We start from the raw sequence: 21,424 nt of genomic DNA, 5'->3' as shown, positions 1-21,424 counted from the left end.
TGGCAGAGAAATGCCACTTCTGTGAAATGTGCATTTAAAATGTATTTCTGTAACTCCGGTTCGGTGGGTCCTAGCGAGCTGAAAGTTGGCCACCCTAAAGAGTCCACTCCGGCATTAGGGTTTGGCAATTTCTAGCCCGCTCGGCCTAACCGAATGGATTATTTTAATATGTATGTAATTGTAGAAATGTACTGTATTTGGTGTCTGGCATAAAAGCCCGGGAAAGATACTGGCTCTGCAGTATGTTAATGTTCAGGGGGCGACTATATGTCTACAACAGGCCCCCTGATCAAAGGCTCCCCCACCCTGATTGTATATAATAGGGCAGAACAGAGCATGACTTGAGTGGTTTTGCAAGTGTTATAAATCACACTTTTAGACAAAAGTTTTCCTGGTCAGATCCCCTTCTGGCAGACTTGGAGGCGCCACTTCTTTAGTGCGGGGTTAAGGAAATGAGACCCAAAGTAGAGAATTATGCGCATGTGCCAGTTACCTGGGGGCAGGTACCAAAATGCTTCCCACGTTAGCAGGCAAAGGGTCATTGGGTGCAGGTAATTGATAACCAATACCTGACACCCAATGTTAAGGGATAGGGCTTAAATCCCATATAAACGAGTGTAAGCCCTACAGTATGCCCAGTGTCTTCGTTACAACATCTGAATGATTCCTGATTACCTGATGAATTGCTAATCCTGTCTTGATTACTTCATTGACTCCTTCCTACGTAAGTGTTCATATTCGGTGTGTTATTTGTATACTCTGTGTGTTCACCTTTTTGAAGAAATAAACTTTGTTTATTATATCTTACGATCTCCAAGAGTAGTGTGTGTGGGTGCACAGCAGGAAGGAACAGGTCACAAGGCAAATTAAAACCTTCAGGCATTATTCAGGTAATCTACGCAAAGATCTAGCACTACACTATCAACGCATATACCCCCTTATTTGTCTACATCCATATGGATTAATGGTGGAACCAAGCATTTGAGCTCCCACATATCTAAACATTTAATATATATTAGTCGCATTCAATACAACCCAGTGATTTTGGTGTATATTATAACCCTGCACAAGCTCCCGTGACAATAACATGCCCATATTTATATTTCATTTAGTACTAACTGAGAGACCCGGCGTTGACCGGAAGTAAAATGTTGCGCTCCCTCCTCTCTCTCCACTCCCCCTGTCTGTTTCTCCGCTCCCCCTCTCTTTCTCGGCTCCCCCCCCATGTGCAGCTCCGGTCCCCCCCCCATGCGCAGCTCCTGTCCCCCCTACAGTGTCCCAAACACACATACACACACAGTGTCACACACACACACAGTCACACACAGTGTCAGTGACACAGACACACAGTGTCAGTTACACAGACAGAGTGTCAGTGACACAGACACACACACAGTGTCAGTGACACACACACGCAGTGTCAGTGACACACACACACACAAACACACAGTGGCACCCACACCCACACAGTGACACACACACAGTGTCAGTGACACACACACAGTGACACACACACACACAATTGCACACACAGTGGCACACACACACACAGTCTCAATGTCACACACACAGTCAGTGACACACAGTGTCAGTGACACAGACACACACAGTGTCAGTGACACAGACACACACACAGTCAGTGACAAACACAGTGTCAGTGACACACACACACAGTGTCACACACACACACTGGACAGAAGGGGGGGGGGAGTGGAATGGCTGCCGATCCGAACAGGCGGTCCCCCCCGCGCGGGCAACCAAGGGAGCGACGTGGGCACGGGGACTGGAGGGAAGGGCATGTCCCGCGCGGCCGCCACTGCCTTGCTCCCCCCGGCATGTCCCGCTGAGCGTGGCAGGAGGTGATGGCGGCGCAGCGGAGGGGGGGTCGTGTTGATGGGGGAAGGCTCGCCGAGGGGAAGGTAGCGGGGAGGTGAGTAGTCAGCCATGCCGGGCTTCCTCCCCCCTCCCGCGGCCAAGCAGGGTTAAGGGCGCCGCGACGGAAGGTTGCGGGGAGGTGAGTTGCAGGTGAGGGGGGGTGAGCCGGCGGGGTGGAGGTGAGCTTTGGGTGATTGGGGGTGGATCCAGCGGCCCAGACTGCGGGGTGAGGATGAGAAAAGGAGAGTGGCCGAGTGGTTGTGCGTGTGTCCCCGTCCCCTCCCCAGCTGTGTCGGCAGCAAGAAAGCCAATGTGAGAGGCATGCGGGGGCGGGCCACGGACCAATCTGATTGGCCAGAGGCTGAGTGACAGACCGACGGACCAATCAGATTGCCCATAAGAACAGCAAACATACAACGTTTTCAATTATATAGATATAGATAGATAGATAAGAAATTAGAAATGTAGGAAACTTTCGTGTACAGTAAGTTTGCGAATATTGGACTCTCACAATTTCATCAACTTTTGCAAATATTCACCTGGGGATGTGTCACGATGGACAGAACTTATCAACAATTTTATATTTTGGGGAAGTAGATTGAGCATACAAGTTAAGCAAAATAAACTGACATTTATTTCCTTAATAGACAAACAAACGACAACCTTAAAATACACTTAATAATTACACTTACTGGTATAGGGAACAGGATAAATTGTCCATATATTGATACAAATGTGGAATTAATACCTGGCGCATACAAAACAGTGAATACAATACAGTATAATAACAATAAAATTATAAAGTAGAGGATATATGACAGTGAAGTGAAGTCCTTTTTCAATGTCTATAAGAGAAATGGACTCTGTCCTTGACTTGGGTAGAATAAAGTCACTCTCATGCAGCAAGTTATATTCCTATTGTGTGAGACAAAAAACAGAGACACCACATTGCGCAGTATTGACTTGACAGCAGATGAAGTTCTCCCTTCTGCCTCTAAGTGAAAAGCCCACTTACTAGATATAGAGTGTGGGTCTCATGCAGTTGAGAGAATCTGTATCCTTGTTTCTTCTGATCCAGACGTTCACAGGTTAACCCGAACCCCACGTGATGATCCTGTCTCTCCTGGTTCCTTGAAGAAACTCCGTCTCTGGAAAGTGCTTTCTCCTTCTGTGTTGATCTCCTGTATGTGCCTCAGAAAAGGCTCCTGTGTGCTTCCTGCACCACTTTATTTCTTCATCGTCTCCTTCCCGGAAGTGGAGACAATGACTACATCCAGGTCAAAGCTCTGTGTCCTACTGCGCATGCTCACACAGTGAACGAAAAGCACAGAAATAATGTCCCTTTAAATTGCAGTCCTATTGCAAAGGGGCGCCAGATGCCAGACCCATAAGTCCGTGTAAAATGAAATGTTCGTTCTGGTTCTTTGGGGTTCGTTCTGGAATCCCCACGGCTATTGAAATCCTGATGTTTTTAACCCCTTGCGTTCTGGAATCGCTGCCACTGTACTTAGATCTTATCCGCTTGAAGAAATCAGGTAACAACCACACAGGAATGAGGGTTACAGGCCTCTTTAAGGACAGGGGCACTTGGAATTATCTTCCTCCTATCAGAGCCTGCCCTGTAACGTGGGAAAATCCTAAAACCGCCCGGGAAGCTCTGAGCATGCTCAGTAAGCAGCTTGGTAGCACTGCTGAGTAAAAAGGGGCCTCTCGTTTCTGGGGACGCAACGTCTGGAGTTTGGTCCCAAGGTGTAAAAAATCCAGGATGAGTAACAGGATCTGCTACTCAAACATCCCAGTTAAGTCACACTTTAAGACTCTGGGGGCTTTCATCTGCAACACTTCATGAGACACATAGGCACTGCCACAACGGGGGTCTCTGCAGATGGAGAAGAAATTACCCCCCAGCTCATGTATGTAAAACATTTGTTCATTACATGCATTACAAAGGCAGGCAGAAAAAATAGCATCCTGCCTGTACATTTAAAACTGCAACAGAAAGGCACTTTATAAAAAATATATGTTTCACTTACTGTATGACAAAGTTATATTTGTAATGTTTGTGTGCTTGGGATGTACTCTACTGCAAGCACATGCAATCCTGCAAAATGGGGACAACAAGGGACAGAGGGAAAAATAAGACATGCACAGTGCATGAAAAATTAACCCCTTCATCACCAATACGAATTAGGGGTAACCAGCCGAGCACACTGCCTTTATTAATGCGCTGACTACCCCCATTTTCGCCACAGGATGCCTTTCTCAAAAATTACATTTCCGTTTTGCATTAATGTAGCAATGAGAGAGGGAGAGAGTTAACCAGTGTAAGTAGTAGATTCGTACAAGCCGGCAAGCAGCTCCCCTCCTCCCCAGCACACAGCACGGGCAGCCTGCGAAACGGGAACCTGAGGGGGGGAGGGAATGCTGTACAGAGGACAGTGCAGAATTCAAATTGCAGGCGTGGGTAAATATAGACACAAACATACACACTCAGACCTCCCTCCCGTAGCTCCAGACAGCTCCCCTCCTCATTGGCTCACTGCCACACCACGTGACGCGTCACCGCTGCAAAACACCAGAGTCTTGTAGCTCTGGCCGGCTGACGCGTCACAGCACGTAGTGAGCCACGTCGTAAGGAGGCAGCAGGGACCAGCAGACTGGAGGTAAGGGGCTGGTGGCCCGCGCGCACTCCCGACCACAGCGAGTCCTCAGCCTTAGAGGTGTCCCAGTATAATTGTGATTCTGTATTATGTTGTTTATTATCCGTTTTGAAATTGAACCACTGATTGCTTAAGTAATCTCTAAATTCATTTTTTTTTTTTTTTTATAACTTTCTTTTATTGTTTTTTTGCAGAGATAGTACAATCCAAAATCATATTGGTATCATTTAGTCTGCTTTATGACATACAACAGCAAGACAAACATGGTAGGGGGAAGACGTGAGAGGGGAAGGTGAGGGGGTGGGGGGGGGGGGGCAGGTATCGGCTCATGGAGGGGTGTAGCATCCTCCTAGTATTCCAATAAACCTGGCTCTTTCTGCGTGTTCTGATCTAACTCCTCGATCAACCCACTGAGTCCAACTATCAGGGGAAGGTGTAGGTCTCTCGCATTTGTCCTGTATGTCAAACTATTTGTCAACTCTCTCGTTTGTCTGTTCCGTCACCGAAGGACAGCCCACTTGTTACTATCAAAGCCAAACGGTGGCATTGCTCATCCCTGGGATATCGGTCTGTGCCAGCCACAATGACCAGACTTTTTGAAAATTTGAGCCAGTGTCGTTGACTAGACTTGTCAACTTTTCCATCTGGCAGGCGAACCAAATTCTATTCCGAATTTTGTCTATCGATGGAATTGCATTCTGATTCCACAACGCTGCGGTCTCGCACCTCATCGCCGTAGCAAAGTGTGCTATTAGTTTGTTTCCTGATCGAGATACCTCTTCCGTGGGCCTACCTAATAAGAAAACCCACGGATCCAGTTGGATTTTGAGGCCCAAAAAGACCTTTTGAAGCCAATCTCTAATTTGTGTCCAGACGGGTATGATTCGTGGACAAGACCACAGCATGTGTACCAGGTCCCCCTGTTCCCCACACTGTCTAGGGCAGAGAGGGGAAGCTCCCGCGACAAATTTTGCTAATCTAACTGGGGTGAGGTACCACCTCAATAATACTTTATATGAGTTCTCCTTCAGTGTCGTACATATCGAGCTGCTGGCCGCAGCTTTGAAAATTGCTGTCCACTCTTCGTCGTCTAACGGTCCTGTCAGGTCTGTCTCCCATTGAGTCATAAAACTGGGTCTATGTGAGTCATCCTTGTATGTCCCAACCACCTCCCTGTACAGAGCAGAGATGAGTCCCCGTGTATCGGTTCCCTGATCACAGAGCTTTTCAAAATTAGTTAGTGGTGGTCTGTTTGGGTGTTTGGTATAAAATGCCTGAACCTGGAGGTATCTAATAAAATCTGTGTTGGGTAAGCCCTTTTCTGACTGTAAAATCTCGAATGTTTTGATTGTGTCTCTGCCCTCCAGGTCCTTAAGCCTTCTTAAGCCCCCCTTTTGCCAGCATGTGAAGTTCCTATCAGTTAACCCCGGAGCAAAGTCCGGATTGCCATATAAAGGTGCCATTAATGAATCTTTAGAGGTCAATGAGTGTCTATTTTTTGTCGATTCCCAGACCAAGAGAGAGTTCAACACAGAGGGCAGCGGGTTCTTTAGATCTTTTAGTCTAGCCCTGGGATACCAAATAAGATCCTTTAGCTCTAATGGGGCACATACCTCCTTCTCCAAAGCTACCCATCGCCTCAGCTCCGGATCCCCATGCCACTGTGTAATTTGGCATAGTTGGGCCGCTTTGTAGTAAGCCATCAAGTTCGGCACTGCCAGACCTCCAGTTTCTTTAGGCCTTTGCATAATTGACATTTTTACCCGTGGTTTTTTATTTTTCCAAATGAATTTCGTAACTGCTTTCTGCAGTTCTATAATGTCTGATCTTACTACAGGTATCGGAAGAGTTTGGAACAGGTATAGTATCCTAGGGAGGAGGTTCATTTTCACACAGAAGATCCTACCAATCCAGGATATCCCATAGGCAGACCACTCTTGGAGTTCCTTCGTGAGGGCTCTTAGGAGTCTCGGGTAGTTCTCTTGATAGATATTGCGGCTATGTTTAGTAAGAAATATTCCCAGGTATTTTATAGCTCTGGTCTGCCATTTAAATTGAAAGTTTATCTCAATTAGTTTCTCTGTCTCCTTTGGTATGTTGAGATTCAACGCCTCAGATTTTGATTGATTAATCTTAAAGCCTGATATTCTGCTGAATTTATCCAATAGCGCGAATAGATTGGGCAACGAAGTAAGCGGCTTTGTCAACGATAATATAATGTCATCTGCGTATAGAGCAATCTTATGCTCTTGGGAACGGATTTGTACTCCGGCAATGTCCGGGTGGTGGCGTATATGTGCCGCCAACGGTTCCACGCATAGGGCGAACAACAGGGGCGATAGTGGGCAGCCCTGTCTGGTACCGCTTTTAATTTGAAACACTTCAGATGGGAAGCCCTGGTGTATCACCCTGGCGGTCGGGGTCGTATATAATGCTTTTATTGCCCTTATGAGTTTGTCTCCAAACCCAAATGCCTCAAGCGTGGACTCCATATATGGCCAGTCGATCCTGTCAAAAGCCTTCTCTGCGTCTAAACTTAAAATAACTCCTCGGATCCCGTTGGCGTTAATGTAGTTAATAATATCTATTATCTTTCTTGTGTTGTCGGCCGCCTGTCTGTCTCTAATAAAGCCAACTTGGTCCGGGTGGATCAGCCTCGGCAGGATCGAACTCAATCTATTGGCCAATAGTTTGGAATATATTTTAACGTCCGAATTGATTAAAGATATTGGCCGGTAACTTTGGCAATTTGTGGGATCTTTCTCTTTTTTATAAATTATGGAGATTGACGCCTGAAGCATCTGGGCCGAGAAGGGTTCCCCCGCCAGAACTCCATTAAATAGCTTGAGCATGTGTGGTGCTAGCACCCCTATAAATTTCTTGTAGTATAGATTAGAAAACCCGTCTGGGCCTGGGGCCTTGGAGGGCTTAAGGTGTTTGATTACCGTTACCAATTCCTCTAACGTAAAGTCAGATTGGGCTGCTTCGTTCTCCAGCCTATTCAACTCTGGAAGGGCTGCTTCCTCTAGGAAGGACTGTAAAAGTTTGGCTGTTTTTGGGTTATGTGTCACTTTCTCCCCATTATATAGCTGTTCATAATACAGCCTAAACTCTTCCACTATGCGTTTGGGGTTGGAGGTCATCTCCCCCGATTTGGTTTTTAAAGTTTGTATGTTATAACTCGGCTGCCTATTACGGATCCTGTTAGCTAGCATAGTGTCCGGCTTGTTGGCTTTCTCGAAAAATTTCCTCTTTGTCCAACTTATATCTCTCTCGGCCTGGGATGTGAGGAGAAGATTAAGCTCAATTCTTATATCTTTCAACTCCTTAAGAATATCCGCTCCACCTGATCGGCTATGTAGTGCGGAGAGTTCATGTAACCTCTGATATAGCTGTGTCAATTTCGCTTCTCTTTGTCTTTTACGTCTTGCTGCGAGACTAATCACTGTCCCTCTAAGTGTGGCCTTGTGAGCCTCCCACAACGTGCTGTGGGATTCCACAGTGCCTGAGTTTGTGACAAAAAATTGTCTGATTTCGTCTTTGATTGTCTGCGCTATTTCAGGTATTTTAATAAGGGACTCGTTTAGTTTCCAGTTTGCTCCCGGGCTAACCTGCCTAATTTGGGTGCATCTTAGCTCGATAGACGCATGATCCGACCATGTAATGTCATGTATAAGAGTGTCGGAAATTTGTGGGACCATTCTACTCGATACAAAGAAGTGGTCAAGTCTGCTATAGCTGTCATGTGGATGCGAGTAGAATGTATATGAGCGTTCGCCTGGGTGTTGTTCTCGCCATATGTCCACCAGACAACCCCTTCGTAGCCCTTCTAGTAGCTCTTTGGTTCCTGCCTGTCTCCCCTTCTCCTGTCTCGGCGATCTATCTATGCGCGGGTCTAAGACCTTGTTAAAATCTCCCGCTAGTATCACATTACCAATTGCGCAATTTTGTAATTTAAGAAAGAACTCTGTAAAGAACTGGGGATTATTTTCGCAGGGGGCATATATACACGCCAATGTAACTTTAGTTTGCTGTAGGATGCCTACTATAATAAGGTATCTACCGTCTGGGTCTCTTTTTATCTTCTCCAACACGAATGGGATTCTATTATGTATCAAGATAGCCACTCCCTTTGTCTTTTCTTTGGCTGAAGCCAAATAGAATTTCCTATACTGTTTGTCTATATAGCTCGGGTTCTTATTACGGCAATAATGCGTCTCCTGAAGGAATAGAACGTCAGAATTTCTGCGCTTGAATTCAGCAAACGCTTTTCTGCGTTTTTGGGGGGAATTAAATCCCTTGACATTCTGGGATATGAATGATAAAGTCATCTTTGTGTGTGTGATGATTCTGCGTATGTGTGTAGGTTTCTCCTCTTACCCGGGTTGTGATGGCCCGGCGGATGATGGTAGAGGATCTGTAGGTCTTGTGTTGCCATGTTTTCAGTTCTGAGGATACCTGAGGGGGGGGGAGGAAAACACAGAAGGGAGTGACAGGGGACACATAGCCTTGTTATACCAACAAGGGAAACCCATTTGGTCTTTGGAGACCTGTGGTTTGCTGCCCGGGAACACCGCTCCGCTTCCGGACGTTCCCATTTACCCATATAGGGTTGTGGGAAATCATCCAGCTCGCGGCAGCCCAGGTCTTTGATTAGAGTGTGGCTTAAGGCCACATTCCAACCCCAGAGGCACATGCCAACAGGCACTAGAGAGGGCAGACTCCCGCCCCTCCGCCGGCAGCAATATGAAAACATTTTTTAACATACAGCATATAAACAACATGATAAATTTCAACTATAACTCATCTTTTTGTCTAGTAGAAAACTCCGGGTGATCCCACCCTTTTACTTTCTAGCTTCTATTATTTTTATTTAACAGGTTTTAACTGGCTACCCTCTCTCTACAGGTTGAGCTCATCCCCTCTCCCCAGTAGGGGAGTGCGCGGACCCCTCTGAAGAGCTCCGGTGCTCTGCGCCAGCCTTCCGGTTACTGCTTCTGTCCTTAAACTGCTTGCATCCTGTGCGTCTCGCGTCAGAGTCGCTGCTGGTGACGTCAGTTTCCGAGCGCCGACCTCTCGCGGGAAGATAGTTAGCGACGTCAGCTGGGGGCATGCGCAGATCTGGCAGTGTCTTGTGGCTGGTGTAGGCGGTCCCGATGGGCGGGGTTACCCTTAGCTCCTCACATGCACGCCCGAGCGTTCTCCGCCATTCTGATCCTTCTCTTCTTCTCCGTTTTCTCCCGCCCAGCTACTCTTGGAGCCTCGTGGAGCCTTATGAAGCCATCTTGGTAAGTTTACAGGCTAGGCAGATTTTGCCATGTTTTTGCTTCCTTTGTCTTTTTTTGGGCTGCCAGCGAGGCCAATTCAATCTGAGTCCGAGCTTTCGGTGGGGGATGTATTATAGTCCCTCTTACTTGGGGCTGTAGCTCGGGAGGGTATATAGTTCCAAACTTTTAACGTGAACAACTAGTGAACGAGACTGAGAACTGTGGTGTTTAATCTTCACCCCGGTCTTGAAGGGCCAGCTTTCGTGTGTTGTTGTCCGGATGGCTGTCTCACCTTTTCCCATTCCGTCCGTCGGGTCACTCGTCCAGCTGGGGTGTCAGACTGCGGTAGGGCATTAGGATATCCCAACTTGGCCAGGAACTCAGACCCTCTGCGATGTGCTTAAGGACGTGTGACCTGCCATTTTGCAGTACAATCAGGGCAAAGGGGAAAGCCCAACGGTAGCGTACATTGTTCTCTCTTAGGAGTCTAGTGACTGGCTGTAAGGCTTGACGTCTTGCCAAAGTGATTGGAGAGATGTCTTGAAATATTGACATCTCTATGCCCTCGAATTTGATCGTGGGGGTGGCCCTGGTGTTTTTACAGATGTCGGCTTTGGTTTTAAAGTGATGTAGTCGCATGATCACATCTCTGGGGGGGTTATTGGGAAGTGGCTTGGCCCTCAACGCCCGGTGACATCTGTCCATTACCAGTTCGGATTCTGTTTTTTCTGGCATTATGGATGTCATCCAGCGGTTTATTAATAGCTCAGGGTCCAGGATCTCTTCCGGTATCCCCCGTACCCTCAGATTATTTCGCCTGTCTCTGTTCTCGCTGTCTTCGTGGCGTTCTTCAAGTTCTGCTACTTTTCTCTCCAGTATAGTAACTCTGGAGTCTGTAGCGGTCTGACAGCGGGTGGATTCGGCCATCTTCTCCTCCAGATCGTTCGTGCGGGCCCCGATGCTATGTATGTCTTTTCTTAAAGCGTCCACTTCCCCGCGGAAGAATGTTTTTAAGTCAGATAGGAGTTTGGCTATTTCTTTCTTCAGGGCGCCCGTCTGTTTCTCCGTTATCGCGTCCATCTCCGGACCGGAATCAGATTCGGATGCCGCCATGCTTTCTTCCTCCTGTATCTTTTGCGCTCCCGCAAAGTATGAACGCACGTCTTCCTTCTGTTTAGATTTTCGCCTTGTAGCCGCCATGAGACTTTATGTCTGGTTCTTATGCCTACTAAGTCCTGTTATTTTTTTGCGCTTTTGATGAGTTTTGTTATGCTTTTTTATGTGTTTACTGCCGGCAGGATTCGGAGCGATCAGGTTAAGCTGCCATCCCTGCTCCTGCCGCGCATGCGCCTCTCTAAATTCATTTTAACCAGCAAGGTGTGTGGGCATGCACCAATTGTGAGATATATTTTGGGGATTATTCAGCTTTAGACTGATCCAAATTGGTGTGTGGTCAGAGATAATTATGTTTTCTATCTATATAGTGTATTCTCTGCAATTCTCTTGTTGATATCAAAATAGGGTCTATTCTGTAAAAGTTGTGGGCGTGAGAGAAAAAGGTGTATTCCCGTTCCAATGGGTTTAGTATTGTCCATGGGTCACTTAGGGATAAACTTTCTCTGAAGATTTTTAAAGTATCTAATTATGTATATGAGTAATGTGGTACCATATTATTTCCTGATCTGTCGAGCTGCCAGTCTTCCGCCATGTTGAAGTCATCCCCTATGATAAGTCACTTAGGGACGAGCTTTCTCTGAAGGTTTTTTTTTGTAACTTTATTTTTTTTTATCAATAAGATTTTTGGGGGAGGGGATACAGAAAGGAAGTCGGGGAGGAGCAGGTATAGGGATATTTCAAGGCAATAATACATATAATAGTGAAGATACAGAAAGACAAAAAAATCAAAACAAAGTGGGTTAGATACATTTCCGGAGCAATTTAATGTAAACAAACTTAATTGAAAGGTTGTTACTTTGCATCGTCACGATCACACTTGTTCTGAACAAAAGTCAGCGACAGTTTGATGTTTTTCTCGGGTACATGGTTTGAGGAACTATTTTTACTTAAACTATGGTTTTCCTTGTGGTTTTACCTACGTACAATGTAAGCACTTGATGATTAGAGCCACAGGGATCGTTTCTCACCACCCAAGGGCCCAAGACCGCTTCAAACTTAGCCACTTAATCATTAAGAATGGCTGTCAGTTTTTCCATCAGAAGGGTCCACCATAGTCTTTTTTTTCTACCTCTAGTATAGACGGGCATTTTAGTCGCCAAGAGGCTGCAATACAGCATCTAGTTGCTGTTAGGATGTGTTTAATTAGCTTCTGGGCTGTTTTTGGTAAATCTTCCTGGGGTTTAAGGAGGGCCTGTCATGGGGTTCGAATGATTCTAAGGCCCAACAGGTCATATATGAGGTCATAGATCTTCTCCCAAAGAGATTCCACCTCTGGGCAACTCCACGATATGTGGTACATTGTACCCTCACACCTGCAGCCTCTAAAGCATAGTGGGGTTGGTGTTTTATATATTTTGTGTAACCGTGAGGGGCAGGGGTACCACCTGTATAAAACCTTGTATCCATTTTCCTTGGTAATCACATTGATTGAGGCTTCTGTCAGCTCATTCCAAATCATTTCCCTTTCCTCCGTCTCTAGGACCTCGCCTATGTCTGCCTCCCATTGTTTTATAAACTGGGTTTTTGACTCTACACCACTTTGGATTATGTGCTGATAAAGAAGTGATATCAAGCCTTTATGCAATGGATTTGCCCTACAAATAGACTCAAAAAGTACACCATTGAATGAAGAAACTCCCAGGCTTTTTGAGCTAAACAAGTGTCTCAACTGATAATATCTGAATAGCTCCCCCTTCAGGTGCACCATAACTCTCTCTAATTGTATTGAATGTTTTAATCCTGGTGTCCAGCAGGAAATCCCTCACTCTGATAATACCCACAGTTTCCCACTAGTGGAAACTTTTTCCAGAGTATCAAGGTTTGAAATCCAGATTTCCAAATAGTGGGGTCATGTTTGATCGTTTTAAGGTAAATTTGTGTTTACATTTATTTCTATCCCATATGTTCAAAGAGTGGGAGATCAATGGGTTTGATGCCAAACCTTTTGGTCTGGAGGGGGCTGGAAGCCATAATAGACCCTAGTGATAATGGACCAGTATCTGCTGCCTCAATATCTACCCATACCCGTTCCCCTTTCCAGATGCCACAGTGTCAGCTGACTCACTTGTGCTGCCTTGTAAAATGAATACAGGCAGGGTACCGATAGGCCTCCAGAGCCAGATGTACATATCATAATCTTATATTAAACCCTCGGTTTGTTACCATTCCAAATAAATGTCGTCATGTGTTGTTGGAGGTTTCTGATAACCTTTCTTTTTTTTATTGTAATAGTTAGAGTGCAAAAGAGAGATAATACTTTTGGTAACAAATTAATTTTAACCGAATTAATTCTTCCTATCCAAGATATTGGGAATTTAGAGCATAGAGCCAGACTGTTCTTGAGCTTTTTAATGAGGCTGGGGTAGTTAGTCTCCCATAATGTATGTATTGTTTTTGTCAAAGCTGATTCCCAGGTATTTCAATGAGGATAATTGGCCATTTTAGATCAACGTTGATGTCAATCAGCTTGACAGTTTCCTTTAACAATCTTATCCCCAGGGCCTCTCTGACTTAAAGCTATTAATTTTGAAGCCAGAGAGTTTCCCGAATTGTGTAATAATATGGAAGAGGTTTAGGAGTGACCTCATTGTTTTGTGAGGGACAATATTATCATCTTATCTGCAAATAGGGCTATTTTATGGGATTGGGAGTTGAGTTCCATTTATGTTGGAATATTCTCTGTTCATAATGACATGGGGTTCTATATATAAACCGAATAGGAGAGGTGAAAGTGGGCAGTCCTGTCTCATGCCACTTTTTTGGGGGGGGAATTGGATCTGATGAAAACCTTGCATTTTGGACCCTAGCCACTGGGGAGCTGTAAAGGCTTTTGATAGAGTTGAGAAATTCTCCCTAGACGCCAAAATGTGACAGGACGGCACCCAAAAAGTTCCAGTCCACCCTATCAAACACCTTTTCTGCATCCAGTGCGAGAACCATGGTAGGGATCTACTTTTGGTTAGCTTTATGGATCAAATTTAGAATTTGCCTCTTATTATCAGACACCAGACGTTGAGGTATAAAACCTACGTGGTCTGGGTGGATTAATTTAGGGAGATGCTGGTTCAGTCTACTAGCTAGAATTTTAGTAAAAATGTTAAGGTCTGTCTTAAATAAAGAAATTGGTCTATAATTGTTGCATAGTTGGGAGTCTTTATCTTCCTTGTGGATAAGTATCAAGTTGGCCTGAAGCATCTCTGAGGGGATTGGGCGGCCTTTAAGAAATTAATTACATAATCGTGTTAGTTGCTTAGTGATGAAGTTGCTATTTTTTTTTATAGTAATGGTTGATGAACCAATCAGGCCCAGGGGCTTTTGCCGGCTTTCATTTTTTAATTACCTCACAAACCTCCAGTGTGATTTCTTTGTTGAGAGACCTACAGGCAGCTTCATTTAGTTTGGGGATTTTGCACTTAGCATACAATGTATTTCTCTATTATGATCTAGGCCTGAATTGGTCTTATTGCCGTCGTATAAATCTTTATTATATGATACGGCAGATTCGGGGTTCCCTCAGCAGTTCTCACATGAAAAAAATTAACATTGAAATGCGAGTGCAATTATTTTATCTGCTATTTGTGCAATATACTACTCAAACGATATTACACTATTGCGGCATCTCTCTTCTTTTTACCTTTGAATATCACTGAATGAGGACAAGTGACAAATAATAGAAGGGGTATTATAATACAACAATTCCTACCGAAGGACACACAAAAGGGCTTTCATCAGAGAGAAGAATCTCTGATATGCTACACTATATGAGAAGCACATTGTGAGTGAGATTAACAGAATTATTTGATAGGAAAATTTTTCCTTACCGACTAAACTATTATTGGTTTTTCTTTTTTCCTCCTACACATCACCTGTTCACCGAGCGCTCCCCCCTTACTTGGAAGACAAGAATATAAATCTTTATAATATGCCTGGAATTCTGCTACTATTTGAGAGGAATTGTATGTGAGGTGTCCTGATCTTTTCTCAATAGCATAAATATTCTGGGACCTAAATTGTTTTTTTCAATTTAGAGGCTAACATTGTGTCTGCTTTGTTCCCCTTATCGTAAAACTTCTGATTGGTCCATCTAAGAGCTCTCTCTGAGGCTTCGGAAAGGCATAAATGCAATTCTCATTGCCAAGAGGTCTGTCCTGCGCTTCAGTGTATGTATGTGGGTCACTTTGATGTTTCAAACACTGGGGCAGTGTGCGAGGGAGCTCAGCGTGGCCACGGAGTTGACCGGAGCAGGGGGAAATATGATCTTACCTCACCTGCATGTTCGGTCTGGGACCCGCTCACCTCGGCTGCTCCTGCGTGCTGCCGTCTGGAGTATCAGGATACAAGAAGGATTTCGACGCAACTGCGCATGTCTGATTCAGTAAAGCTCCCGGATCTTCTTCAAACAACTTTATTGGAACAATAACACACAAGGGCTACACCGCAATCTCCCCCTCTACGCGTTTCACCCTTACAGATAGGGCGAGACGAAGCCCTATCTGTAAGGGTGAAACGCGTAGAGGGGGAGATTGCGGTGTAGCCCTTGTGTGTTATTGTTCCAATAAAGTTGTTTGAAGAACATCCGGGAGCTTTACTGAATCAGACATGCGCAGTTGCGCCGAAATCCTTCTTGTATCCTGTATAAATGCAATTCTCCTCTTGTTAACACTATTTGTTTCCATATCTTATTAGATTGCTGGTGCTTATGTTTATTTTTTTAACTCAAAGTTTTTTGGAGAGTTGATCAATCTTTTCATTTTTCAGTCTCTTCCTTCTTGCTGCTGTTTTAATTAGGATTCCTCTTATTATGGCTTTATAAGCTACCCATAATAGTGACAGGGATATTTCTTGATTTATATTAGTTTTAAAATAAATAAGCCAAATTCCCCCCCCCCCCCTATAATTTCTGGGATAGACAGGAGGGCATTATTAAGTAGCCAGGTAGGCGGTGATCTAGCTTTACATAACCCCTTGAGGGTCACCTCCATGGCCACATGGTCTGACCATATTATGTTGTGTATAACAGCATTTGACACTTGTGAGGCCAATGATGATCTTATAATTAAAAAGTCTATCCTGTGTAATCCGTGTTGTGGGATGTAATCATGTCCACCAGAGACTCGACCTCCAACCTCTCAGACAACACTCTAGAATCGCACAGAATCTTTTCAGAGGTTATATTGCCTCCAGTGGCATTGGATCTGTCCATTCTTGGGTTTAGAGTTATGTTAAAATCCCCTCCCGTTGTATAATGGAATTTAATACTTCGAAAAAGGATGCGAAAAATTGAGTTCTGGATTCGTTCGGGTCATAAACACATGCCAGTGTGACCTTAGTGTCTCGCATGTTGCCTATTATGATAATAAAATCTCTCTCTGGGACAAATGGGAAATTCTTATGTATTAGGATTGACTAGCCCTCTTTTCTTTACTGATGTGGATGCTAATTCTCTGAAGATTATTAAAGTGTCTAATTATGTGTGTGAGTAATTTGGTACCATCTTATTTCCTGATCGGTCTAGCTTTTAGTCTTCCACCATGTTGAAGTCACCCCCTAAGAGAATTGTCGCCGTACCCCGTCCGACCATCTTTTGATATACATCTGTAAAGAATAGATGACTAGGCAAATTTGGAGCATAAACGAGATTTTTCTAAACACTTCAAATGTTCCTCCAAACAAAAAAGGTTGGGTATCACTGCCTTAAAAAGGAGTATACGCCTTTTCGGGTGAGTCAAATAGCAAGCTTGTTACCCTTCATCACCCTCAGTTTGGCCGGGTATAGGACTGCAAATTGTTTACCTTTTTGGTGGAGTTCTTTGCAGAGTGGGGAGAATTCTCTTCTCTTCATTGCTACTTGGGCTGAGAAGTCATGGAAGATCAGGAGCTTCTTCCCTTCATAGTATAGGTTCGAGATTTGCCTGTATGCTGCGAGGACAGTTGCTCTGGCGCATAGTTGAAGAATCTCATGATGACCGGCCGTGGTCTTGCTCTATCCTGACTTCCCTCTGGGCGTATTCTGTGTGCCTTTTCGATTTTAAGGTTCTCCAGCAGTTCCGGCATTTTCAATGTCTGTGGCAACCATTTTGTTAGTATGTGATTCAGAGCTCTACCTTTTACAGATTCTGGTATGCCGATGATTTGTAAATTGTTCCTGTGGCCTCTGTTTTCCAGGGTTTCTAATTTTCTTGTATTGTTATTATAGTTTTAGCTTGCATCTCAAATTTGAGTTGCAGTTTTTGGAGTTTAGTTTCACATACTTAAGTTTTGTTTTCCTCAAGTCATTGCCCGTGTGAGCTAATTTGTGTTTTAGTTTCTTGCATTATGTTGTTGAGGTCTAAGATCTTCTCGTCAAATAGTGGGGACATTAGTTTCATGATCTCTTCAGTGTGTCCGCTGTGTGTGTCATTTCTTGGTATCAGGTACTGTATTGCTGTGGCCTTCATTCTCAGATAGTTGCGGGGATTGCGTGGCTGGGGTAGCTTTCCTCTGTTTCCCTTTGTTTTGCTTTAGTTTTCCTTATAGTGTCTGTTTTGTCCATAAATGTATAAAATTATTGCATTGGTTTGTGTTGGGGTACCTTTTGTTGTCCTTTATTTATTCATCTATTTTGTTATATTTGTTTAGTTTAATTTGGGATAGAATTTGAGATGTGTTGACTTTTGTTTTGAGTGCAATTGCTGTCCGTGTGGATTCTGACAGCACCGCACTTCCAGATTTCTGGTAGTTTTATATAAGCTAGTGTGAGTTTATTTTATTAGATATATGCTACAGGAGTCATAGGGGACAGACTTGAAGCTGCTGTGTCTCTGTTGCAGGCCTATGGTGCTGAGGATTACTGACCTCTGGGTTGGTATGCCTATTCCTTTAACAGGCCCCCTCCTGTCACTGCTCCTCTTGCAGCTCTCAGCACAGCTCTCCCCCCTCCCTCTCTGTGTGTGGCGCTGATAGCTGGATCCCTCTCCACAGGCCCCCTGCTGTTTATATTGCAGGGCCTCTCTACAGCATTATCTTAGGGACCCGCGCCTTCCCTGCTTGGCTCAGTCCTTCCCGGCTCAGCTTTCCCTCGCACTGATGGGCCTTGATTGTTTTGGTGAGTTTCTGGTACTGCACGGGATGTGCCAGTGTGGACTATCCTTGCAGTTTCTCCATCAGGGTTTTCCTGCCCAAGTCACCTCACACCGCCAAGCTTCCCGGGATTGACACTTTTGGCGTGGGCATGTATGCAGGTTTAATGGATTTGGGTGGGGTCTCCTGTGCAGCCGCTTTGTATTGATTTCATTTTTATTTGTGCTGTGTGTGTTTCAGTCTTTGTGTTTTTTCACTCACCTCGCGGTCACCTTGCTGACTTGGCGTGTGTCTGAGATGGCCTCCGGTGTAATCTTTAGGCAGAGAGATGGGTGAGGTCGTATTTCTTGTTCTTCTTGTTTGCCTGCTCATCCCCTGCTATTACAGTTCTTTTGCAATTAATTTGGGACCAATTTTTTTTTTTTTTGACAAGGCTTTTTGGGAGCTCAACTAGAAAACGGCCATTGCCATGGCCTACACACCGGAAGTATTTTTTAATGGTATTTTTTTTTCACATTAATATTTAGTGGGAGACTTCACTGAGTGAATTATCTTGTGTTTCAAAGATTTCATTTTGACTTAAGATTTTCTAACATTTAGGACTGTTATAGGGTCTCACCTCTGTGGATTCTTTGATGTGTAACAAGAGCCGATTTCTGACGGAAGCTTTCCCCACATTCAGAGCAGTTATAGGGCTTCAGCCCTGTGTGGATTGTTTGGTGTGTAACAAGATGCGATTTCTGACTGAAACTTTTCCCACATTCAGAGCAGTTATAGGGCTTCAGCCCTGTGTGGATTATTTGATGTGTAACAAGAGCTGATTTATGACTGAAGCTTTTCTCACATTCATAGCATTTATAGGGCTTCACCCTTGTGTGGCTTATTTGGTGTGTAAGCAGACGCAATATGTGACTGAAACTTTTCTCACATTCAGAGCAGTTATACTGCTTCACCTCTGTGTGGATTCTTTGGTGTCTAACAAGAGCTGATTTTTGATTGAAGTTTTTCCCACATTCAGAGCAGTTATAGGGTCTCACTCCAGTGTGGATTCTTTGGTGTTTAATAAGAGTTGATTTCTGACTGAAACCTTTTTCACATTCAGAGCAGTTATAGGGATTCACCCCTGTGTGGATTATTTGGTGTGTAATAAGAGTTGATTTATGACTGAAACCTTTTTCACATTCAGAGCAGTTATAGGGCTTCACCCCTGTGTGGATTATTTGGTGTGCAACAAGACGTGATTTCTGACTGAAGCTTTTCTCACACTCAGAGCAGTTAAAGGGCTTCACCCCTGTGTGGCTTATTTGATGCGTTACAAGAGCGGATTTAAAACTGAAGCTTTTCTCACATTCAGAGCAGTTATAGGGCTTCACCCCTGTGTGGCTTATTTGGTGTGTAACAAGACACAATTTCTGACTGAAGCTTTTCTCACACTCGGAGCAGTTATAGGGCTTCAGCACTGTGTGGATTCTTTGGTGTTTAATAAGATTTGATTTCTGATTGAAGTTTTTCCCACATTTAGAGCAGTTATAGGGTCTCATCCCTGTGTGGATTCTTTGGTGTGTAACAAGATTTGATTTATGACTGAAGCTTTTCCCACATTCAGAGCAGTTATAGGGCTTCACCCCTGTGTGGATTCTTTGGTGTGTAACAAGATGTGATTTCTTACTGAAGCTTTTCCCACAGTCAGAGCAGTTATAGGATTTATTCCCTGTATGGATTATTTGCGGTATAACATAACCTACAGTGGGAAATATGGTATTCATGTCTCTGCTCTTTAAATCCTCTCTTTGTCTTGTCTGGTATTGTGATGTCTGTAAATTAACTAAAATGCTGTTGATGTATAGGAAAGCTCTGCCGAGTATCTTGTAATCTTGTTCCAATTCTCATACAGAATTATGTTTTAAGGACTTCAACATTGCATTGTTCCATTAGCACCTCTGTAATTTATGATGTTTGGGACATTTCCTACATTGCTTGTTGTCACAGATCAGTCATGTGCTGAAGATACATCTATGGCGAGAAAATATATTAATGCAACAAAATACATTTGAATGATAGAGACATTGAGTTCAACCTTTAAAAAATTCTAATTGTGCAAGGTACTGAATCATATAAAAGTTACATTGTTATAGTTACATTCACCCAGAGAAAGGCAAAGAAACACCCCAATGAATCATTTTACAATTATTTCTCAGAAATGAAATACATATTCTCCCCTCACTCCAGTAATGGAAATCCCATTTCTCCCTGTATCAATGTTCTTCATATATTGTTCTGTTCTGCAGCTATGACTTATTACAAAGTGAGCACATACAATAGTAGATTGGAACGTTTTTTTTTTTCATCAAATAAGTTTTGTTGTGCTTTGTGATATATTAACCGTTTAGTGGCTCACGGGGTCAGCTAGCCATTGGCATCCCATGACTATCTGACCACTAACATCTACAAAGGGGTAAATACACCGCTAACACTAGACTAACTGGGCTGATTAACTAAAACAGGAACAGACGTTCCTGTCGTAATGTCACATCATTTTCCCTGATTTGTGCTACACTGCAACTGAAACTAGTTAACAAAACGTGCCCTAAATAAGGGTGCAAATCATATTCAAAAGAAAATGTAAGAAAAAATATACTTCCCAAGCTTATTGCTGCAGCAAAGGTTATTCCCACCTTTCTCCAAAGGGAAGAAATCCCTTTATGATTACTGCTATTACATGTGTGTGGTTACACCTTTGCCACAGTTATAAGCATGGGAAATATTATTACTATCTATATAAAACTCAAAATATGTTTGTCTGTGGGTTTGTGCACACTCATTGGCTGTCAACCTCTCCCATTGGCTGACTGCAGGGCGGGCCTTGGCTCTCGCGGTCTCCGAGTGCAAGGCAGGGTGACGTCATATACACACAGAGGGGAGATACATATATTATATACATACAGAGAGAGGGGAGATACATATATTATATACACACAGAGAGGGGAGATACATATATTATATACACTCACAGAGAGAGAGGGGAGATACCCCGCTGTGAAGGGGGGGAAACGGAGCTGTGAATGGGGGGGGAGGGAGAATCGGATATGTGAGGGGGGGGGAGGGAGAGACCGGAGCTGTGAAGGGAGGGAGGGCCGCATTCATGTGCAGGGGACGACGACGACCGGATTGCTGTGAACGGAGGAGAAAGAGAGAGGGGGCAGAGAGTGGAAGGGGAAGAGAGAGAGGGGAAGAGGGAGAGAGAGAGGGGAAGAGGGAGAGGTGAATAGGGAGAGAGAGGGGGGAGCGGGAAAATTACATCCCGGGCAATGCCGGGTAAACCAGCTAGTTCATTTATAAATCGTCAACATATTCTGCAGCGTGTTGCAATGGGGTACGTGGAGTTAT

The 21,424-nt window shown here is 44.2% G+C and overlaps 1 protein-coding gene across 1 annotated transcript; it reads right to left on the bottom strand.

Annotated features, from left to right (window-relative positions):
* Positions 1-15,541: 15,541 nt before the first annotated feature.
* On the bottom strand, positions 15,542-21,081 carry LOC142477134 (uncharacterized). Its single transcript, XM_075582186.1, has one exon. The coding sequence runs from the start codon at positions 19,801-19,803 to the stop codon at positions 18,643-18,645; it is 1,161 nt and encodes a 386-aa protein (XP_075438301.1). The 5' UTR covers positions 19,804-21,081; the 3' UTR covers positions 15,542-18,642.
* Positions 21,082-21,424: the final 343 nt, after the last annotated feature.

The sequence above is a fragment of the Ascaphus truei genome, unplaced genomic scaffold (assembly GCF_040206685.1).
Source record: "Ascaphus truei isolate aAscTru1 unplaced genomic scaffold, aAscTru1.hap1 HAP1_SCAFFOLD_1981, whole genome shotgun sequence".
NCBI classification, from domain to species: domain Eukaryota; kingdom Metazoa; phylum Chordata; class Amphibia; order Anura; family Ascaphidae; genus Ascaphus; species Ascaphus truei.
Note: the sequence above shows the minus strand (reverse complement) of the source record. Positions and strands in the feature narration are given on the sequence as shown.